General features: G+C 37.9%; 3 protein-coding genes across 3 annotated transcripts; 2 read left to right on the forward strand and 1 right to left on the reverse strand.

The window, feature by feature from the left end:
- Positions 1-191: 191 nt before the first annotated feature.
- LOC120423197 (uncharacterized) lies at positions 192-1,196 on the forward strand. Its single transcript, XM_039586899.2, has 2 exons — positions 192-311; positions 376-1,196. The coding sequence occupies exon 2, from the start codon at positions 425-427 to the stop codon at positions 1,058-1,060; it is 636 nt and encodes a 211-aa protein (XP_039442833.1). The 5' UTR covers positions 192-311; positions 376-424; the 3' UTR covers positions 1,061-1,196.
- On the forward strand, positions 1,189-13,555 carry LOC120423194 (MAPK/MAK/MRK overlapping kinase-like). The gene is made up of 4 exons (XM_039586894.2): positions 1,189-1,318; positions 1,380-1,584; positions 1,647-2,421; positions 13,226-13,555. Exons 1-4 carry the CDS (start codon positions 1,297-1,299, stop codon positions 13,436-13,438), a joined length of 1,215 nt encoding a protein of 404 aa, XP_039442828.1. The 5' UTR covers positions 1,189-1,296; the 3' UTR covers positions 13,439-13,555.
- LOC120423191 (NEDD4-binding protein 2) lies at positions 13,535-17,103 on the reverse strand. Its single transcript, XM_039586890.2, has 4 exons — positions 16,874-17,103; positions 16,661-16,771; positions 13,747-16,606; positions 13,535-13,687 (listed from the first exon to the last, which is right to left on the reverse strand). The coding sequence occupies exons 2-4, from the start codon at positions 16,755-16,757 to the stop codon at positions 13,600-13,602; spliced, it is 3,045 nt and encodes a 1,014-aa protein (XP_039442824.1). The 5' UTR covers positions 16,758-16,771; positions 16,874-17,103; the 3' UTR covers positions 13,535-13,599.
- Positions 17,104-20,707: the final 3,604 nt, after the last annotated feature.

Here is a 20,707-nt window from a genome sequence, read left to right on the forward strand (position 1 = left end):
TACATAATTATTGTAAAGCTTTAAATTAGGTATCTTCGATTAAACCGAGGTTATCTCTCAAGATCAATCTGTTTAACCTTGTACGCTGCACTACACTTGATTAAAATTTACCCTTTATTGAGTTATACTCTTCTTGAAATCATAATTTCGAACCGTATAAATTCGACCTTTCGACCCGATGCCGTCGAAACAAAACAAGAAAAGCAAACAAAAAATCCCGACGCCGTTCGTCTGTCATCGATTGTTTACCTGCTCGCCGCCGTTGATTGAGGATCCTGCGAATGAGCCTTCCCCGAGGATTTGTCCATTCAGTAATTTTAGTTTGTAAGTTTACCTGGCTCGAGTGAAGTTAACACGTTTTCCGCCTCTTTTCAGTAATAGGCTGGCACTGTTTGATTTGGTCGTGAAATCCGCCTGCAAAAAGATGAGCACTGCGCCAGGTAATAATCCGAGGACATTGTCGGACCAGATTTGCCGGCCAAAGTTGGATTGTTCGTCATCGTCCGAGGAGGAGGAAGGTTACGTGTCCCCGTACTGCTGTTCCAGTGACGATGAGCACGATCAGAGGAACCGCGATTTGCTGGATGAAATGCCGGCCTTTTCCACCCGTTCTCCGTCCGGGCGGTCACTGTCTCCGATCGACCTGGAGCCAGATTCGCCACCGGGAAGCTTTCGCAACTCTTCCGCGTTCGACACGCCAACCGAGAGTCCGGGGCCGGGCCACGGGTTCGTTTCACTGGAGGAAATTAACGCCCGCATCGGACTCACGCCACCCGACTCGGAACGAAGCCGCTCCCGGCTAAACCTGGAGACCATTTTCGAGGACAAATTCCTGGAGACACCGCCGAAGAAGGGCTTCGAGTCTCGTACCGGTAACAACCTGCTGCGACGATCGCTGCGGAATCGGGTGCTGTTTGGTGGTGGGTCGGGTCCGGGAAGCTCGCCGGCCACTCCGGATCGGGACCTGGACGCAGCAGCAGCAAAGAAAAAGACCTCCGCCGGAATCGTCGACAGCCTGAGCGACCAGTTTGATAGCAAGTGTACATTCTCGCTAGATTAGATAAATGAAAAAGTAAAATAGCCTTTTGTATGTGCCTTTTTGTAGTCCGATCGTATGAATTGTTGGACGTTTAATTTTTTCTCTATAAATATTTGTCTAAATTCAAACAACAAAATAAAGACTGTTTGAAACGTTATTTTTGGGTTTTTAATTAAAACTCTTCAAAGCCTACTACGCACTGTCGGTAACGATGTGACAGATCTGTTTTCAGGTTCGAATTTTGGCCGCTCAAAGAAATGCCCGAGTTTGAACTGGCCGGTAAGATCCGAGTTTGGCAATTTCCGGGTTATCTGTTTCAACGGCGTTTCCCTTCCCTCAGACTACAGCATACTGGAGAAAATTGGAGAGGGTTCCTTCTCGGAGGTGTTTCGCGTGAAGCACAAACGAACCGGTTTTTACTATGCGGCCAAGAAGCTTACCAAACTGTACTTTGATCCGGCGGAAGCGCTCCAGGATTCGGAGATCCGGGTGATGAAGCTGCTGGACTACCATCCAAACGTGCTAAGTTTCGTGGACATTTTGCAGTGAGTTGTAGCAGCCAATTTTTCGCAATTTTATTCAAATTTCCAATTGTTTTGCCTATCAGCGACCAAGCGACCGGAAGTTTGTCGCTCATTATGGAGCTGATGGACATGAGCATGTACGACTACATAAAGAACCGGAAGCGGTGCCTGTCGGAGAAGCGCGTCAAGCGTTATCTGTACCAAATGGTTTGCGGGCTACATCATCTGCATCGTAACGGAATATTTCACAGGGACATAAAGCCGGAAAACGTGCTCATCAAAATTCCTCGCAAGCTCAAGGAGAACGAGTTAGTCCAGTTGGCGGATTTCGGGTCAATTTGTAGCACCAGCCAGCAGCCGCCGTATTCAGCGTACATTTCAACGCGCTGGTATCGCTCGCCGGAATGCTTGCTGACCTCGGGTTATTACGGACCCAAGATGGACATTTGGGCTGTCGGCTGCTGTTTTTACGAAATGCTTACACTGAATCCTCTCTTCCCGGGGGAAAACGAACTGGACCAGCTGTACTTGATCCACGAAATTGTCGGATCACCGTCGGCTTCGATGTTGGCCAAGTTTCGGCATTTGAACCAACTGAACTACGACTTTCCCAAGCGCAAACCAACCAACTTTCGAAGCATGATTCCGCTGCTTAGCCATTACGGGGTCGATGTGCTCAATCGAACGCTTTCCTATGCCCCGGACGCGAGGATCAGCGCAGCAAGGCTTCTGCAGCACTTGTACTTTGAAGATGTGAGCAAAAGTTCGAAAGCGTCTCGGTTATCTTCGTCGTCGATGCCCAGCTTGGACGAGGCGGATTTGCGGAGCAAGAACGAAAGTAGGAGAACCAGCAAAAATGTAAGACCTAAAATCAACCTTCTAACATTTACGCACTTATGAACATTGCAAGCGATCGTTTTTAAACTCCTCCCCTGTGCTTACTAACATTCCTGTCTCATTCCACGAGATCTACAAACTGAAATGGCGGGCGCCGTTGGTGACAAACGACTGTTACCTGTTTGCACACATGTTCAAGTTACTACGATGCTTGGCATTCTTCATTTCAGCGCATTCATACATGCTGTTAATAAGAGAAACACCACTAGATTGGTCTGGTGTTCAGCAACATAGGAAATTTTTTGAAAACATCAAGTTTTTTAATCAATTCACAGATACGAAAAAACTGATCATTAAAAAAAACTAAATTATTTCAATTGTTTAATACAAAAAAATGCAAGGCCGTGAAAACCGTTACCCAAAGTTTTTTTAAAAGAATTTAAAATTTCAAAATTAAAGAATATTTTTTTTTTGATTTATATTAATTGTATTCTAGAATGTAAACATTCTAGAATTATGTAATCTAAAAAAAAAAAATTAATATTGTTTTTAGAACTTTAATTTATAGAACCTCTGAATTTGTAAATTTTAGAGTTTGATTTTTAGTTTCTCATAATCTTTAAATTTTTGCATGATAAAATTCTAAAATTGGGAAATAGTTTTATTTCAAATTCTTAATTTTATTATTTTAGGTTTTTTAAATTTTGAAATTGAAGTGAAATTTCAATTTCTAGTGTAAGTCCAGAATTGAAGCTCTAAAAATCTAAGCAATTCTTGAATCTAACAATTTAAAATGTTTCAGATATTGTTTTTTTTTTAAACCAAGAATTTAATGTTAAGGAATTTGGTGCAGCAGTTCTAAAATACATTAAATGCATTTTTTTTCGTAAATTTTGAATTTTTAAGCAAAAGTAATTTTTGAATTATAGTAATGTAGAATCTTAGAATATTAGCACGTTGGAATTTAATTCCAATACAAAGTTATTTTTATTTTCTAGATTTAAGGTGAAACGGGAAGACAGTGCCATATTGACACCACGACTCGATGTTGGAAGCACATTTGAGGAAAATGCCGTAATTTACGGCATCTTTTTTTTTTGCAGAAGCTTAAAAGGTCAATAGCAAGCAATATGTCGAGTTTATAAATTTATTTATGTTGAATAGAAGCTGTCCAATAATTGGCGTCCCGTTTCACCTTAAGACTTTGAAAGTTTAAGAATTAAATTTATGAATTTTTATATTCGTGATATTTAGAATTTTAGCATTTAGCTTTTTTTTAATTTCAAAAGCATTTTTTTTATTTTGAAATAAAAAAAAATTGAGATTTTTGGAATCTTTTTTAAGTTTAGAAATTGTGAAATAAGGAAATTGAAAGCTATAGAATTTTTAATATAGTTATTTTTAAAAATTTTGAATTATAGTATTTTTGAATAAGAGAATCTCTTATTTGAGAAAACTAGAATTTCAAAATCTTACAAATGTAGAATTTTTCATACAATTTTGCACTAGAGTTTAGGATATGGGTCATTCCACCTGAAGTGTGCAAGAAAAAATGCAAATTTGAAAATTACCATCTCCGATTCTGCTCAAATTTGGCAGAGCTGTTGAGACTGTCAAAACATGTAAAAATCCCGAATTTCATCCAAATCGGACCACCCCCTCCATTTTTGTACCCTCCCAAAAAATCGACTTTTTGGCTATTTTTGAGCGAAACCCCTATCTTCGAACGACGATAACTCAGGAACCACAAATCTTAGAGAGTCGGTCTTAGACTCAATTTTGAAGGAAATTGGACGTAGAATCCATTTCCGTGATCAAAATTTGGATTAAAATATTTTTTCTATCTGTATTGCACAATTGAAAACTTTGAATGGCCGTATCTCAAAACAGCCCTATTTATTTTTTAAATTTGACCTCACCATCGTATTCCCCGTCCAATTTTACATAAGAATCACTTATCGACAGAAAGGAATATGTTTCGTTCCAGAGATATCGAATTTTAAAGTTTTAAGTATTTGAGATTACCTAAATTAGCTACACTCGCCACATATGCTAGAAGGACTCGGGCGCGCTGATCAATAACTGCTACCTGTTTATTTATTGAAATACGATTTCATCCCAATTAATCATTAGCAAATTAGGCAAAAATTGTAGGAAAATGCTGTATTAATCTTAAATTTAAAAAAATAGTATGGGGTGAATTTATGTGCTAGCCCACAGGACAGAGCAAGAACGACACGCAATACAGAGCAGAATGGAATTCCCGCTGTGCTAGCAGGAAATTGAAATTGATGTTGTAAGTAACACTTAAGAAAAAGTGTACAATACATTATCGTATCAAAAATTATGAATTAACATGAATAATACTCTCGTGAAGCATGATTAAGCAAGAGGATTTCTGGAAAGTATAAAGCTGAAAAAAGTAAGAAAATCACAAAGATTAATTAACCGTTCGAACAATTATCTTTTTTTTTTTTGTCAATCATTTCGAAATCTTGGAAGACGATACAGCTGCTGTCCACATGTATCAGAAGTATATGGTTTCGTTTTTGAAATTAAATGTACCAGAATTGAAAAAAAAATCATCAATTTTTCAGATGAAACTGGTTCACAATATAAAAATCAGTTTAATATGATCATGCTCAATCTTTCAAACCGTAAGGCAGATTTTGGGGTTTATTGCTGAATGGCACTATTTTGCTACCACACATGGCAAAAGCTCTAGAACCCATGAGAATTATTTCATCTACTACATCCAGCTCTACATTTGTTCTTGCTTCAAATAAAAGAAATAATTTGATAAAGTGGGAAGAAATGAGGAATTAGGAAAAATATGAAAACAATAGATTTTTTTTAATTGTGTTGTAAAAACGTTGTAGCATTTGCAAATAAATATTGAAAGTTCAAATTTTACCTAATATGGTTCAATGACACTGACATCAGGAAAAACAGTGCATTCAAAATTACCCAATAAATATTCCTTAAACAAAAAATAGATTGTTCAAGGTATTGATTATCTCAAAATCGTATAAAATTATAAAATAATTCATCTTACAGAACACCAGGTAGTAATTATTGATCAGCGCGCCCGAGTCCTTCTAGCATATGTGGCGAGTGTAGCTAATTTAGGTAATCTCAAATACTCAAAACTTTAAAATTCGATATCTCTGGAACGAAACATATTCCTTTCTGTCTATAAGTGATTCTTATGTAAAATTGGACGGGGAATACGATGTTGAGGTCAAATTTAAAAAATAAAGGCTGTTTTGAGATACGGCCATTCAAAGTTTTGCATTGCGCAATACAGGTAGAAAAAATATTTTAATCCAAATTTTGATCACGGAAATGGATTCTACGTCCAATTTCCTTCAAAATTGAGTCTAAGACCGACTCTCTAAGATTTATGGTTCCTGAGTTATCGTCGTTTGAAGATAGGGGTTTTGCTCAAAAATAGCCAAAAAGTCGATTTTTTGGGAGGGTACAAAACTGGAGGGGGAGGTCCGATTTGGATGAAATTCGGGATTTTTGCATGTTTTGATAGTCTCAACAGCTCTGCCAAATTTGAGCAGAATCGGAGATGGTAATTTTCAAATGGTGTTCCGCTTCAGATGGAATGACCCATATTGCAAATTCTGGATATGATTTTTTGAAAACAAAAAGTACCGAGCTACCGTGGCCGTAAGGTTACAGGCTTTGCATTGTAAGCGGAAGGTGACGGGCTCGATTCTTGTCTGGTTTGGCAGATTCAGATTCAGTGCTCACTCGGAGTCCTGACCGGTAGGCAGGGCCGTAGCCAGGATTTTTGTTCGGGGGGGGCTTGGGTGCAAAAATTCAAAGAGTATAGAAACCAGCAAATTATTTATACCATCACTTGGTTTATGGTATAATTATTAAGATGAATTGTAAAATTGTAAAATAATGTGTGCAAAAATGTTTTAAAAGATTTTCTTCTTTAGTTTTCAATGTCTTTATTGAAGAAACTCCTTCGTCAAGAGTTTTTCTTTGTTCATACAGCTAGTTTGTATTAAAGGAGTAGAGAAGAAAGTGTTTTTTTTTTACATTTTCTTGAATTTTTTAATTGTAATTGAATTTCGTGAAATATTGTCGCAAAATTTAAAATTTACGTAACTTGAATAAAAATTTTGAAATAAAAAAAAATCTTGAAAAATATCGATTTATCAAACCATAAGTATTATATTTTTGTACTTTATACTGAGAGAAAAACCCACGAACAAACTGGTAAATTTTAACTATCAAATTTTAAACCGTCTGGATTTATGTTATAGGCTGTGTGATCACTATCACAGTGATTACTTACTGTGCATTTATTTTTTTTGCCGATAAAAAAATAAATTATTTCTATGAATTCATAGACTTTAAAATATGTTGACTCTGGATATCTCTGGATAAGAAAGTCTTTAAGCATTTTTTGATACTCGTTGGTTGAAATTTAACGGTTTATTCGATCGGATAATTTTTTTTTTGTAATTTCAAAGATAAGCAACACTGAAACGATACATTGAAATTTTATTTAAAAATTACCTTTTATTAAGATCTGTTTTTTTTTTCATTTTTTTCAATTCTCAAATTCTGAAACAATTTGCAATATAAACCGTGATGGTCCATATTTTAAAGTCTATGAATTCATAGGAATAATTTATTTTTTTATCGGCAAAAAAAATAAATGCACAGTAAGCTTTGAAGTGCTTATTTCATTAAAACGCAAAAATTAACATTATCAAATTTATTGAAAAAAGTGTACAAACTGTTTAGCAAGTATTTTCAATGAAAATGATATAACAGCAACTTCAAGCAAAATTTGTATTGTTCTTATCGTGTAAGGACTAAGAACTATTGGAGATTGGTCTATTAGTTCCTGAGACACATCTTTTTGAAATAAAAATTAAACTTGCACGATAAAAATTATAAATGCGAACACGATTAACAAATTAAAATCTTCAATTTACTTTTTTTTTATTTTGAAATAACTGTCAACACTGAATTAATTTTTAAAATAAGTGTTGACAACCAATATGATTTTAAAAGATAAAGGAGGAAAATAATGTAAAAGTAAATTGGTTGAGCTGGTTATAGAAAAGACTCTCTGTATCTTTCTAAACAAAAAAAAAAAACACAAATGAAATCTTTTATTTTGGATTTCTGGGATTTAACTAATAAAAATTTTGTTGAATTATATAGAATTGTAACCATTTATTAGAATCGATGTTTATTCAAGAAATATCTTGACTTGGGAACAAAATCCTGCACATTTTATGGTTTAGAAATTTTATATTTAAGAAACCTTGCTAAATTAAAGGTAAAGAAAACTGTATGTAAGAACTCATAAATCAATTAGATTTTTCCTGTAAATCTAATCTCAGTCTGCACTAGAATTCAAACATAAAAATATTTGAAGCATCAAAAAATTAAGATTAAAAAAACATAATTTATTGAAATGTTTGAATATTTTTTTATTGAATATCTTTATTTTGAAATGATTCAAATTTATTTTTATAAAAATTCAGGATTTTTTAGCATTAATTATTTTATTATTTTTTTGTCTTTTTTTATTTTGCAATTTCTGATATTTTTTTTAAATTATCATGTGTAATTGTTATCTTAAATTTTTGATGTTTTAAAAGTAAAGAAAACTTTATGTAATAATTCTTAAACCAAGTAGATTATTCCTGTAAATCTAATCTTAGTCTGAATTTTGCTACAAGAACCATTCAAATGAAAATTAAAAAAAAAGTCCTGTATACGGAGACTCTTAAAACTCCATACAAAAAATGCTCAAGAAACAGTCAAGAAAAGATTTACGGAAAGATTTTGCTTTAGCGGTACGCAGCTGAAAAGAAACAGAAACAAAAAGTGGCATTTGATATTTTTTTATGTGTTGATGAGATTTTGATTTGTTTATTTGAATGCGACTGAGAATAACGTTTAAAAAAATGTATTCGCTAAAATAATATTGAAGAATTGCCTCATGAAGCCGACTGTCAAAACGCTGAATCTTAAAATGCCGAATATGTTAAGAATGGATTTTGGTTTTTGCTCAGAATTAAGTTTAAAATAAGAGAAAAGTCATTACAATAATCAATGGTACAATAAAAGTATTTTTTTTTAATTTTGATATTTTTTAATATTGATTATTTTATTTATTTTTTAGTTTTTGATTTATTTTATTGAATTTCTGTTTTTTTTAAATTATTATGTGTCATTGTTACAATCCCGTCCGTGTGGATCAACCGGACCGCGCACAGGACTCACAATCCAGAGTTCGCCGGTTCGAATCCCGCGGCGGGCGCTCTAAAATTATTTGTGTAAATACGAGTATTCGGTGCCATCGCCCCGTGCTATACTTTCATACACTTAGGAGCCCAGGGTGGTGAAATCTAAAATTAAGAAATTTAAAAGTAGTAAAATTTTTAAATTCTCAATGGAATACCCGATTCGAGTGGTAGTTTGACAGTTCGCTCCATTAGAAATACATTGCTTACTACCAATCGCGTCGGGTACTCCATTAGACCGTTGCAAATATTATTCTAAACTTTATTTTACTAAACTCTGACCAAAGTCGACAGGGTAGAGCAAACAATGAAAAATATAAAAAAAAATAAATTACAAGCCATTGGTTTATCATTTTAAAAGTGTTTCAAAACCTCACTTTAAATCAGTACAGTTGTTTTGCTTCATTAGTTTTTAAAATATCTAGTTACTGGCGAAAAGCTTTTTTCGTGAAAAAAAATAATGCCGCGGTTCAACGAAATGTTACAATAATTTCAAATATTTTGAAACGAGCCCAAACATGTCGTACATAATTATCAACGCAGGAAAAAACATTTCAAATTTGTTGTCGCTGCTCCTAAAAGGACTTAATCGAAATAAGTTACGAATGAAAAAAATAACTGTTTTCAGTTGATTAGACTTCCATTTCTATTGAAGCAGTGAAGCTATTTTCAAAAAAAATATTATATTTGCTCTCTGCTGTTTGGCCAATTTTAAAAGGGTGGCAACATAAACTTTGGAAAATCCCTGGGCCTTGTAAAGTCAAGGGGCATGATTTGATCCTAGTGCATTAGTTAAAATTTGGGTATACATTCTTTTTTATAAGCACTATGGACACCACTTCATGCTACGAGAACTCGCTTTGGCGCAGCCCCAGGGCTTAAGCGTTGACCGATAAGCTGTCTTCGTGAACTAGGTAGTTCTCCGATAGTGAAAATATCACAATTGCACAAGACACCGCTGCTTCTGTGACTTTTTCACTATCACAATGTGGGATTTAGGTGGGACTTCAGGATAGTACAATTGATTTGTTGCTTAGCATTAGCATTTAAAATAAATCTGTATGCTTTCTAAATCTATTTGATGATAAATTTAGTTGCAATTGTTAAGTTAGAGTAATGCTGTCAATAAACTTTGATTGATGTAGAATACTAGGCATTCTTTTATGTCAAATTGTCCATAGAGTCTCGATCAATCAATAATGTAATGATATCGGACAAAATTCGTTGATCTGTTGAACTAACGGTTTTCGGATTATGGTTGTATTGACCATTGTTGCGAATCGAGGAACTACGGATCTTTTGACGTAAATGGTCATTTCTTTTTAAAATCGCGATTATTATCCTATTTGTATATCAGTTCACAAATTTTTATTGTTTTTTGATAGAAGTAGTACTACAACAGTTAAAGGAACGTTTAGTTTTGAACATTAAGTTTAGAGGATTTTAAATTAAAATTTAGATTTTCAATCCAACTACTAGCAAATGAATATTTGGACTTAAATCAATAATTGAATAAGTTGGACTTATGAATAACACACAACTGTGCATTTATTCTAGAGTCAGATCCATACAGCGTCAGTGTTTATTTGGTCGAAGTGTACTAATTCATTGGCAGATCTGATTCTAGTTGTAATGTACGACAAGACTACTGACGGACGTGACAGGACGAGGGCCCAGTTTAGAGGTTTCGACATCAACGATGTGCGGCTGGATCACCCTCCCAAAAAAAAAAAAAAAAAAAAAAAACATAAACTTTGGAAAATATTTACAATGAAATACAATTTAAAAAATAATAATAAAGATATCTCACAATCTTCAAAATGGAAATTCTAATCCATAAAATCCAAAAATATGAAATGAAAAAGTTCCATAAAATCCAAAAATTTGTAACGAAAAAGTTTAAAAATGAATTATTTATCAGAAATTTAAAAATTTGAAAATGATGTTTAATTAATTTAATTTCTGAGTTTTTGAATCCAACACGCAGAAAAATAAGGAATATTTGAATCAACAAAACGTTTTGTTGATTTGAAAATCTTTATTTTTGTTGAATCAACGCTAAACGTCAAAGCAGCTTTTTCGAAACAACAAAAGACTTTTGTGGAATTGAGAAAATCAAGGTTTGTTTCAACGCAAAATCGTCGTTGATTATATTCAACAAAAAAATTGTTGATTCAAACCTCGTACAGGCTGATTCTACAAAACATTTTTCTGCGTGAAGCTATAATTTTCTTCTTTTTTTTTACATTTTGAACATTTTTATCATTTTATTTCTTGCTTCAAAAATCGCAAGCTCATGCACAAAGCGAAAATTAGTTGATAATAAGGATTCACTTAGTTGAACTTTCGATTTTTGATATATTAAATAAAAAATGGAGAGTGGCTACGGTGGAAACAAATAAATGTGACCAAAAGTAAGCATTTTGGACGAGTGGATTCGAGAAAAAGGATTAAGAAAAAGTAATAAAAAATACACACAGATATTTTTCAAGCATTTTTCTCTAAGGTCTCAGATATGTTACTAACCATATTTTAAAAACCAAAACGATAAAATTAGAAGTGTATTTCTGATAATAGTCGAAATTCACTCAAATGTTCTTCATTCTAAATGATTTCGATTTTGAAAACAAAATCTGAATATTTTGTAGAAATTATGGCATTTTTTGAAAAATGTAGAAAAAATCATTTGTTAAGAGTATGAAGGTCCTCAAAAAGATAAAGGGTTTTGATGCAAATAAAGAAGGGTTATTAATTTTGCAGTCCAAATTCGACTAGCCGATTATCCAAAAGTTCGAAGGACTTCGGATAATCGAATCATGAACAAATGAAATCGTTTTTTTATTTGCTTGCTTTTAACATCCAATTCGGCATCTGCAACCACATTTGAGTTAAATTTGAACAATATTTCTTGGCAACCATTTTGGCCGCCACATTGAATCTAAAAATTCTAAATTATTTTATGGTTCTTCAGGAGTCATACTTAAGTTCGACAATCAAAAATAAGACAACGAGATTTAAGGATTTTTGCTCAAAAGTTATTAGCTTCCGAAAATGACCATTTTTGCGCAACATAACAAGTGCATTGCCAGGCAAGCTAGCACAGACATGAGTTTAAAAATTAATTATTGCTATGTAGCCCCGGATATTGCTATTTTCGAAGGCTAATAACTTTTTATCAAAAAACCCAAAAAATAAGGTGTCTTCGGGAAAGTTTTTCCAATTTTAAAGAAGATATTAGTTATGAAATTTGGTAAGAACTGGGTAGTTTTTGCGCGTTCCACAGGTCAAAAACTGAAACAGTTGCTTTTCTCCATACATTTTGACGATTTTTCTCAAACTTGGTGGTCAGTGGTCAGAAAAAGCTCCAATTTGGAACTTAGGCTAGTGATGGGTCAATCTTTGATTTTAGGGGGTAGCCTCAAGTAAGCCCAGATTTGGACCACCCTAACCAATGTAATGCTAAAACTACGAGATAAATGAAACGTTACTGAATGGAACTATGTTCAAATCTGCAGCTCAATTTTTAAATATTGGATCCATAATCTACGAAAACTGAGCTCGGCAATGGACAGGCAAATTACTTAGTTTGATCAATCTATTCTTGATTCACTATCTTACAAATTATTTCTGTGGAGAGAACACACAATCATTGTATTAGGATTATTTTTAAGGTAGTACACACAATCATTGTTTTGAGATTTTTTTAAGGTAGTAAAATTTTAAAAAATTGGGAAAAATTTCGGGGGGGGCTGCAGCCCGGTAGCCCCCCCCCTGGCTACGGGCCTGCCGGTAGGGTATGGGTTTCGACCAGCGGCGTACTGGATTGCCAATCTGGAGGTCGTGCCGTAATAATGAAATTATAAAATATAGAAAATGTTAAATAAATTAAATGAATTGCAAAATCAAATGTTCTACCAACAATGATTTTAAAATTTGTTTGATAGAGTGCACCGTTCTCACCGTTTCCAGCATACGAATTTTTTCTTTTTTTTTGCGATTTAAAAATATTTCGTGATAAAAAAGGTAAACAATTGCGACAAGCTTAGAAAATGTGCTATAGTTATCTCATGAAAACTGTTTTGCTCGGAGCTTAAATTAAGTGAAAAGTAATTTTTTATCAGTGTTTGTTCGATTAAGATTTTTTTCAATGTAAAATTTGAATTTTCAAATTTGTTTGCTCTTATCATTTAAAAATATTTTTAAATTTGAACAATTTTTTTAAAGGCTAAAAAGTCATATTTGGGAAATATTCTAGTGTTATGGTCGATTGTTAAATTTTAAAACTATTTTTATTAGAAATATTTTTTTTATAAAGAAATTTATGAGCACAGAATTTAAAAATGTCTGAATTTTAAATACTTAGAATCTTGTTATGTTGTTATTTGTAAAAACATTTAAATTTTAGAGTTTCAAGTACATATTTTGAAATTTCAAATTGTTAGAAAAAAAACCTGATTTTTTAAAGTTTAAACGACCGCTTGCTCGATAATCTGGAAGTGTAAATTGTAATCCCATTCCCCCTCCCCCACCTCAAGTTCCCCCAAAGTGCCGGCTCGTGGGACCGCCGCAGCAACGGCAGCAGCAGCGTGACAACCGTTTCCGGCGCAGGCGCAGGTGGCAAGCAAAAGCTGTCGCTGGAGATGCTGAAGCACAAGAACCTGGAGCGCGTCTGGGGCATGGCGGACAGCCCGGGCAAGGCGCGACTCGTCCAGCAGATTCACACCACCTCGTCCCGGTTGTGCTCGTAGCCGGAAGGGAGGGCGATTTCTTTCGTGGAAAGTATTTTTGAGTATTTGTTTTTTCTTGTAGGAAAATATTTTTTACACTCTATTTTGAAGCTATTATATGAACAGATAAAAAACTAAAAAAAACTTAATGGACTGCATTTATTGCTGTTGTCTTACTTACGCTAGCCCTGAGGCACCAATAACCGCTCCAACACGTCCGCATTGTTGTACACCTTGATCTTGAGGAAACCTGGGTTCAGTTCCACCGCTCTAGAATGGAAATTGGATGTTTGTAAGGTGTGAGGACCATTCAATACAATACAACTCACCTCAACCCCAAGTCTCGCAGCATGGCCTTGACGCGGTGCTTGATGATGGGAATTCCGTCGGCCGAGTGCAGGCCGCGTCCCGTGATGATGAACAGTTCCTTGAACTGTTGCTGCCTGGTTCGCAGCTTGCGGGCGTGCTCGGCCAGGAACATCTCCAAACAGCGCAGCGCCTCTTCCGAGTGCAGGTAGTGCAGATCGAGGACGTCGGCGTTGTTCAGCGTAAGCTTGTGCACTTCCATGATGGAATTTGAAGCCTTGCTGTTGTACAGGTCGATCTTGGTGCGGTGAAGTCGCGCGATTTGGGCGTAATACTCGGCAACGCCGGCGATGCCCCGCTGGATGGCGTTCCGTGCCTTTTCGTGGCATTCGTTCTTGAGATCTTGGTGGTGCTGGGCCAGGTTGCGGCATTCTTCGGCCGTTTTCAGGTGCAGGTTGATGGCTTCCTCGCCGGAAATGCTTTGCTCGAGTCCGGGCGGGGGAGGCGGTACAACGGGGACGGGTTCGGTTCGTTTGAGCAGTGCTTCACGCTCACGTGCAATCTGATTGCGGAGTGTGGCGGGGATCGAGTTGTTGAGCACGTCGACCGTGTCGTTGAATTTGTTGTCGTGGGCGTGGAGGATCTCCGCCAGGACGTTCTGCTCGACGCTGGGGTACATTTCTGCAAGTTTTTGGCGCGTCATCTGGGCTGCCAGGTCACGGGGCGCTTCCTTGGTCCATCCGTTCATTTCGTTCCGGTACGCCGTCATGGCCTGCTCCATATCGATGATGTCCGCCAGGTTTGGCGTGTCCGAGCTATTGAGCTTTTCGTTGAACAACGTCGGATATCGCTCCTTCACGTCCATCTGCTTCGCCATCTGAGCGTCCCTTTTCATTGTGACTAGTCTCTCCTCCTCGCGACGGCTATAAACCGAGTCCATAAACGAGAGGTAAATCTGCTCCGCCATTTCACTGGCCATAAAAACTTTGGTCCTTTCCGGCGTCAAGTCGTCAATTGAAAATGATTTCGTCGAGTGTTTCTTTTTGAAAATTTCATGCAACTGCTTTATCAGCTCAACCCCTAAAGTGACCTCAAGCACTTCCGGAACCGGGTCGATTGTCTCGTAGGAACATGACGGCTCCATATCCGCGTCCTGCTCAAGCTCCTCCTTAGTTATTATTCCTTTCGCCACTCGAATTTGCTGAATGTGCTTCGAGTAATTCTGTCTCTCCAGCACCACCAACGATTCTAGCTGTTTCTTGGCAAGTTGGACATCCCCCGAAATAGTCTTATCTTTTTTTCTCATTGTACTTCGGGGTGAGTTAACCGCCGACCGATCCGTTTCTTCTCCCGTCGAAGTAACTTGCACTGCCACCGGTTCGTTACAGCTACACTCGAGCACGTTTCCCCCAACCTCCTGCTCGACGACCGTCCCATTCTCCCCCTCGCTGTACTCGTGCACGGTCTGATCCTCCAGTAGCAAATTGGCCGTCCAGTCTCCATCCCCGTTGCACTTTTCAAACAGATCCCACAGGTACGATGCCGGCACGAGCGGATAAAGGTTGCAAATCTCCGAAAAGCTAGAGTTCTCATTCTCACAACCCCGGCGATGCCTCACCAACGCGATCCGCTTTTTGTCCGATTTCTTCCGCTCGCTTCGTTTCTCTTTGGCCTTCGTCGGCGTCACTCCGCTCGAGCTGTCCGGAGTCTTCCACTCGGCAGGAATGGCCACTTTCGACAGTAAACTGAACGGTGTCTGCGGCTCGATGCGCGCGGCGCTGGCCATCTGACCTTCGTGGTCGGTTCCCGTCCAAAAGTTGGCACTTTCCTCGTCGTACGGTTTCCAGCTGACCACGCCATCGTTACTGGCCAGCGGCCAGCTCCATTCGTCCCCATCGTTGACCGCGAGAATTTCTTCCTCAACTTGAGGCGGCTTGTTTGCTGACTGCTGATGAACTGGCGTTTGCCTGGGCGGTTTCGGCATTGGAATGCTGGCCAAATCAACGCACTCACGCTCGCTCGCCTCCGGCGAATTGGACGGAACATCGTTGGAAGCCTCCCAGTCGGAGGTCGTACTCCACACTGGCGCTTCGTCACCGCTTGTTTTCCCGTCGTCCAGCAAGTCTTCCCGCACAATCGGGTAGTGTCGCATCTTGGGTGGCGAATCGAGTGCGCGTTCCAGCTTGCACTGCCGAAACAGCTCCGAAACGTCCGACAGTCGTTCGTAGTTCAACAGCATGGTTTTGATTTTCGCTTCCGGCACACCGTGCACATTCCTCCCCGCCAAAGCTCGCGCGCTCTTCCTCCAGTGAGTCACCGGTTCCAGAACCCGCACGACATACCCGTTCTCCGCGGCGATCTCGACATACGCGTGCATCTCCCAATGCTTCATATGCGTATTGTCCACCACAATCGGACTCCACCCGGCGATGGCCTTATTGCGGACATTACTCTGGTTGAAGCGGTGGGCGTCGTCCAGCCGGTCCGGTTGCCACCTGTACACCCCATTAACAAGAAAGTAATCGTCCGCCCCAAACACATGGTTCCGGTAGTCCGAATTGCCCAGCGTTTTATCAATAAGCGCCCGGGCCAGGTGTGACTTACCAGATCCGGGCGGCCCACGCATCAGCACCATAACCCGCAACCCCTTGGAGATCATCTCGACGATCTCGGCAAAGTTCGGCGGGTAATCATCCACGCGACCACCTCTGCAGTTCGGTCGCTGGGGCAAAACTCCAAATTGCTGGTTGCCACCCTTGAGGAATGAGGCAAAATCGTTCGATTTCGGCGGAACCGTCTTCTTGATGGCACCCGTTGAGGTAGACTGTGGTTGCGCCACTTCTTTGGCATCGTCCTTCAGCAGAAACTCTATACAGGATTCCACTGAAAAACCAATAAGTTACAAAACTTATTTATGTAATGTTTCGAAATACTCACAATCCTTGTTGCAGAGGACGGCCGTCGCAATGCGCGTTTGGTCCATGTAATCGCCAAACATCTCCGTTAGCTGGGCCAGCATCTCGTCCGTCTGCATTTTGCAATAGTCAGCTATTGAGAAAACAAAAAGGCATTCGAAGGTCAAAACACAAAAAAAAATGCGCGCAATATAAATAATATTATCTTAGAGAAAGCTTCCTAATCTGAGCTGACCTTGGTGGGAGTTTCGCCGCGAATAAAGGCACGATTGGAACACGTTTCAGGTGGGGGGGGATCGTCGTCCGGAATGAAAAGAGTGGTTGTGGGTGATAAGAACTAGCACCTTAATACTGCGTTTTACGAATGAATTTTTAAAGCTTGGTTCGCGTGAGCGAAATTTTGAGTTGAGTCAGCAAAACTTTACAATAATAAACCGAGTAAATAACAACACGCGCGTCGACCGATTTTGACAGTTGTTTTCGTTCAGAGATCGGGAACGCAAAAGGGGGTGATAATCAAATCACGTCACGACTTGCGTGAAAAAAATACACTGAAGGTCCGGGATAGTCTTAAAATATTAGATTTTCCGCTGAAATTCCTTTGTCGTGGAGTCGTTTCGTACTTTGCGTTATTCAACCTAAAAAAAATAAAAATCTCTTACCTGGAGGTCTGCAACAACAAAATTTAAATGTCTGAAAATCTGGCAACTTTGCCACAGTTTTGACAGCAGCTCAACACACGATCGCGATCGCGGCTTGGATCATTCTTGTCAAAATTTTGCACTCTTCTTGAATGGCTGCGCGTGGTTCCATTCATTCAATGCATATTAAACAATTAAGTTGATCAATCGGTGATCCAGAGTGATAGTGTTTACCGCAAAAGGCATTTTCCTCCGCCAATAAAATTATTCCAACAAGCGTCGTCGCGTCGGTTTCTGTTTTTCGGTGTGGCGTCGTGCGATTCAGATTTTGAGTTTCGGTGAACGGAAGAAAAAATGTGTGCCCGGTCGATTCGTGAATATTTTAAAAAGCGATGTTTTTGCAATTATTCCGAAAATGCATGCGAAAAAAGTTGCTGGTTGTTTAAACTATTCTGAGCATTTTTAGAAAATGGTAAAAATTTCGTAATTTGCTAAAAAAGTCATGTGCCAGTGAAAAAAAAGTCCGTTAGTGACTATGTGTTACTGCTCGACGTAAGGCTGATATCCGGTCTATCCGGCCGACGACAGCGATCGATCGGCGGCTGAATGATGCCAAGGAAAGCTGCAACAGGTAAGTTTGCCTACTCTGTTTGAGATGTCTAAAGCTCCATAGGGGAGATTCTTATATGTTTGGAAGGTTAAGAACTCGCTCCTAACTGCATCCTATTTGTTGATTTTCACTATTTAAACAATTACTTTGTACACCCCACCCCGACGAAGTTGACTTTATAGATGTCGGCCACCATTGCTAGTACCAACCACTAGTGTCTTCCTTTTTATCTACAAGGACTTCGCCGCCCTGGGCTCCTAAGTGTATGAAAGTATGGCACGGAGCGACGGCGCCGAATACCCATATTTACACAAAGAAAACAACCCACCCCTGCCCTGATAAAAAATCTGGATTTTTTTTTAAAGGTTCCTATAAACAAAATTTTAGTTTTTTTGCGGTTCCCAAAAGGCAAAAAACATTCAATATTACGCCAATTTAAAACGTCAGTCGCCATTCTATTTTTTTTAAATATTGTTTTTGAAAAGATCGGAAAATTTCATGAAATTTTTTAACATTGAAAATCGTACGATTAGTTACTGATACATCGGCATTAGAAATTGGAAGGTTGTTTGGTCACCCACTTAGACTTAGAAAACTTTAAATTTCCTGTTTCTTTTTCTTTAAGCCGCTGTATCTCAGCAACCAGAGGTCCAATCTTCAATGCCTCTTAGACAATTTTATAGCAAATTTTCTGAACTTTAAAAAAAATATTTTTAGAAATGGTCACAGATTGTAAAAAAAACGAGGAAAAAAATTACTTTTCGATTGCAATTTCAAATTTACATAAAAAGCTTCCATTTTTACACATGGACACCACTTTGTAGAGTCCTTAAATATCCTGTGTGCACTCCGATCGTCACCGATGGCCTTCCACCCGTCCGCCCGCTAACCATCGGTTCGTTCCGTCGTTCCCTGTCTAGACTCAAGACCGAACTCAAAACAATGCCATCCGCTCCGGCCGGTGGCTTTCTCTCGACTAAATAGCCACGCGCTCTTATGTCAGAATGGAACACAAAGAGTTGCACGCAAGGTGTGGTGCAAACGCGATATGCATGCAAGGTGTGGTGCAATATAAATACAAGTCAGATGATTTGCATCGCGTAGGACCCTACACCCCCATCTTACCTTAATAAAAACAAATAACTGTCAAATCTAGCGATGACTGTATTCCTGAACAATACCTTCAAAATACTTACATTTTCAATCTCCCCACTAACCTACTTCAGGTTAATATATTGTATATAACCTTTCCCTTCAATTCAAAATCAAATAATCGAACAAACAATTATTCTAATCCTATTCAGATTTTTTTTTCAAGCCAGCTCTTCGAATTCCGTAAAAAAACAACTTTACAATCGAAACTCGAATTGGCATCCAATACTCTATATCTAAAGAAAACAACCGAATTAAAAATTGAATCCCTTTATTATTATTATGATCCTAGTAGATGTCTATAAGATACCTTGTTGACAATACTAAATTAGCTAAAAGTCAATTTCCGATAGATGTCTAGTAAATGTATCGGAGAAGTCGGCATTTTGCCTGGGACTTTCAAACTAAATTCAGTCACGGATTTGTACAGGACATAACCAATCGGAACACGATTGATTAACAAAAACAAAATGTGACATTCTACTTTCTTTTTTTTCAATCGACTCTCAAATATTCAAAACTCTGTTCTATCAATAATGACAGAATTAAACTGCCAAAACGATTACGTTAAAACCTCACTTTGCGGCAAAACCATAAAAAATCCTTTTCATTGGAAACTATTAACGATAACAGTGTTTTGTATTCTTCCAATGGAGCATTTCCATTCGAGCAGTTTTTTGCTTTTTTCTACAATGTATTCCTTATGGGAGAACTGTCATTTCTACCACTCGAATCGGGTACTCCATTTATACTCTCCAATACTGCATCCAATATTAAGCCACATCATGAATGAATGACGCCGCTTTAGCTAGCTGTCTGTTTACTCTTTTATCAGTGAACAAGCTGAAACATTTTCTTAATCAGGTTGGGCTAACCGCCTCGTTTATGTCAGCGCTTCTTATTTTTCTTTTATCTTTTCAATGTAACCCATTGTGCTTGTCAAAAGAATCTACAATCTGAGCTTTTTTTTAACAATCTTTGCTTTGCAACTTGAACAATTTACACTCCAATCATTAGAAGTTTTAACCAATTATTCAAACTTTACCTTTCACGCGTGAACTTACACAAGCTTGTTTGCGTAAAAGTTCATCCCCTACAAAAAGTAAGTAATGAGTACTGATACTCAGTTGTTCCCAATATTGCAATTTCTATTCCGTATTTCATTCGCACTTCCACCCTAAACAAATTTGGCAAAGTTTTCCCCAAAATTCTGAGTAACCGCTTCGCTGTCATTACATTTGGTTAGATCAAAATCACATATCAAAACATGCTAGTTGCAGTTCGCTTAATTCAGCAAGAGCTCCTTCAATAATTGTACTCTTACCTTCATCGTGCAATTTTAACCACATTATAGACCTCCTACCCTGTACTGCGAAGTTTGCCAACCATCTTGAAACGGCATACTTGCCCTTTACTGTTTACTGCTAAATGCTCGACTCATCAATCCTAATAAAATTAACAACAACATCAATTATTGGAACTATTCCGATAACACTAACAACATTAAAGTTCTCATCCTATATGACCAATTGCTTCGTTTGTTGACCTATCATCATTTAAAAACAACTGTTTTGTCAAATAACAAAAGTGAAGTTCATCATTCTACGCTGGAATGCTGTCTTGCTAGACGCGCTATTCTACATGCCTCCTTTTCAGAAAATACTCT

This window comes from Culex pipiens, chromosome 3, assembly GCF_016801865.2.
Source record: "Culex pipiens pallens isolate TS chromosome 3, TS_CPP_V2, whole genome shotgun sequence".
In the NCBI taxonomy this organism is placed as follows: Eukaryota; Metazoa; Arthropoda; class Insecta; order Diptera; family Culicidae; genus Culex; species Culex pipiens.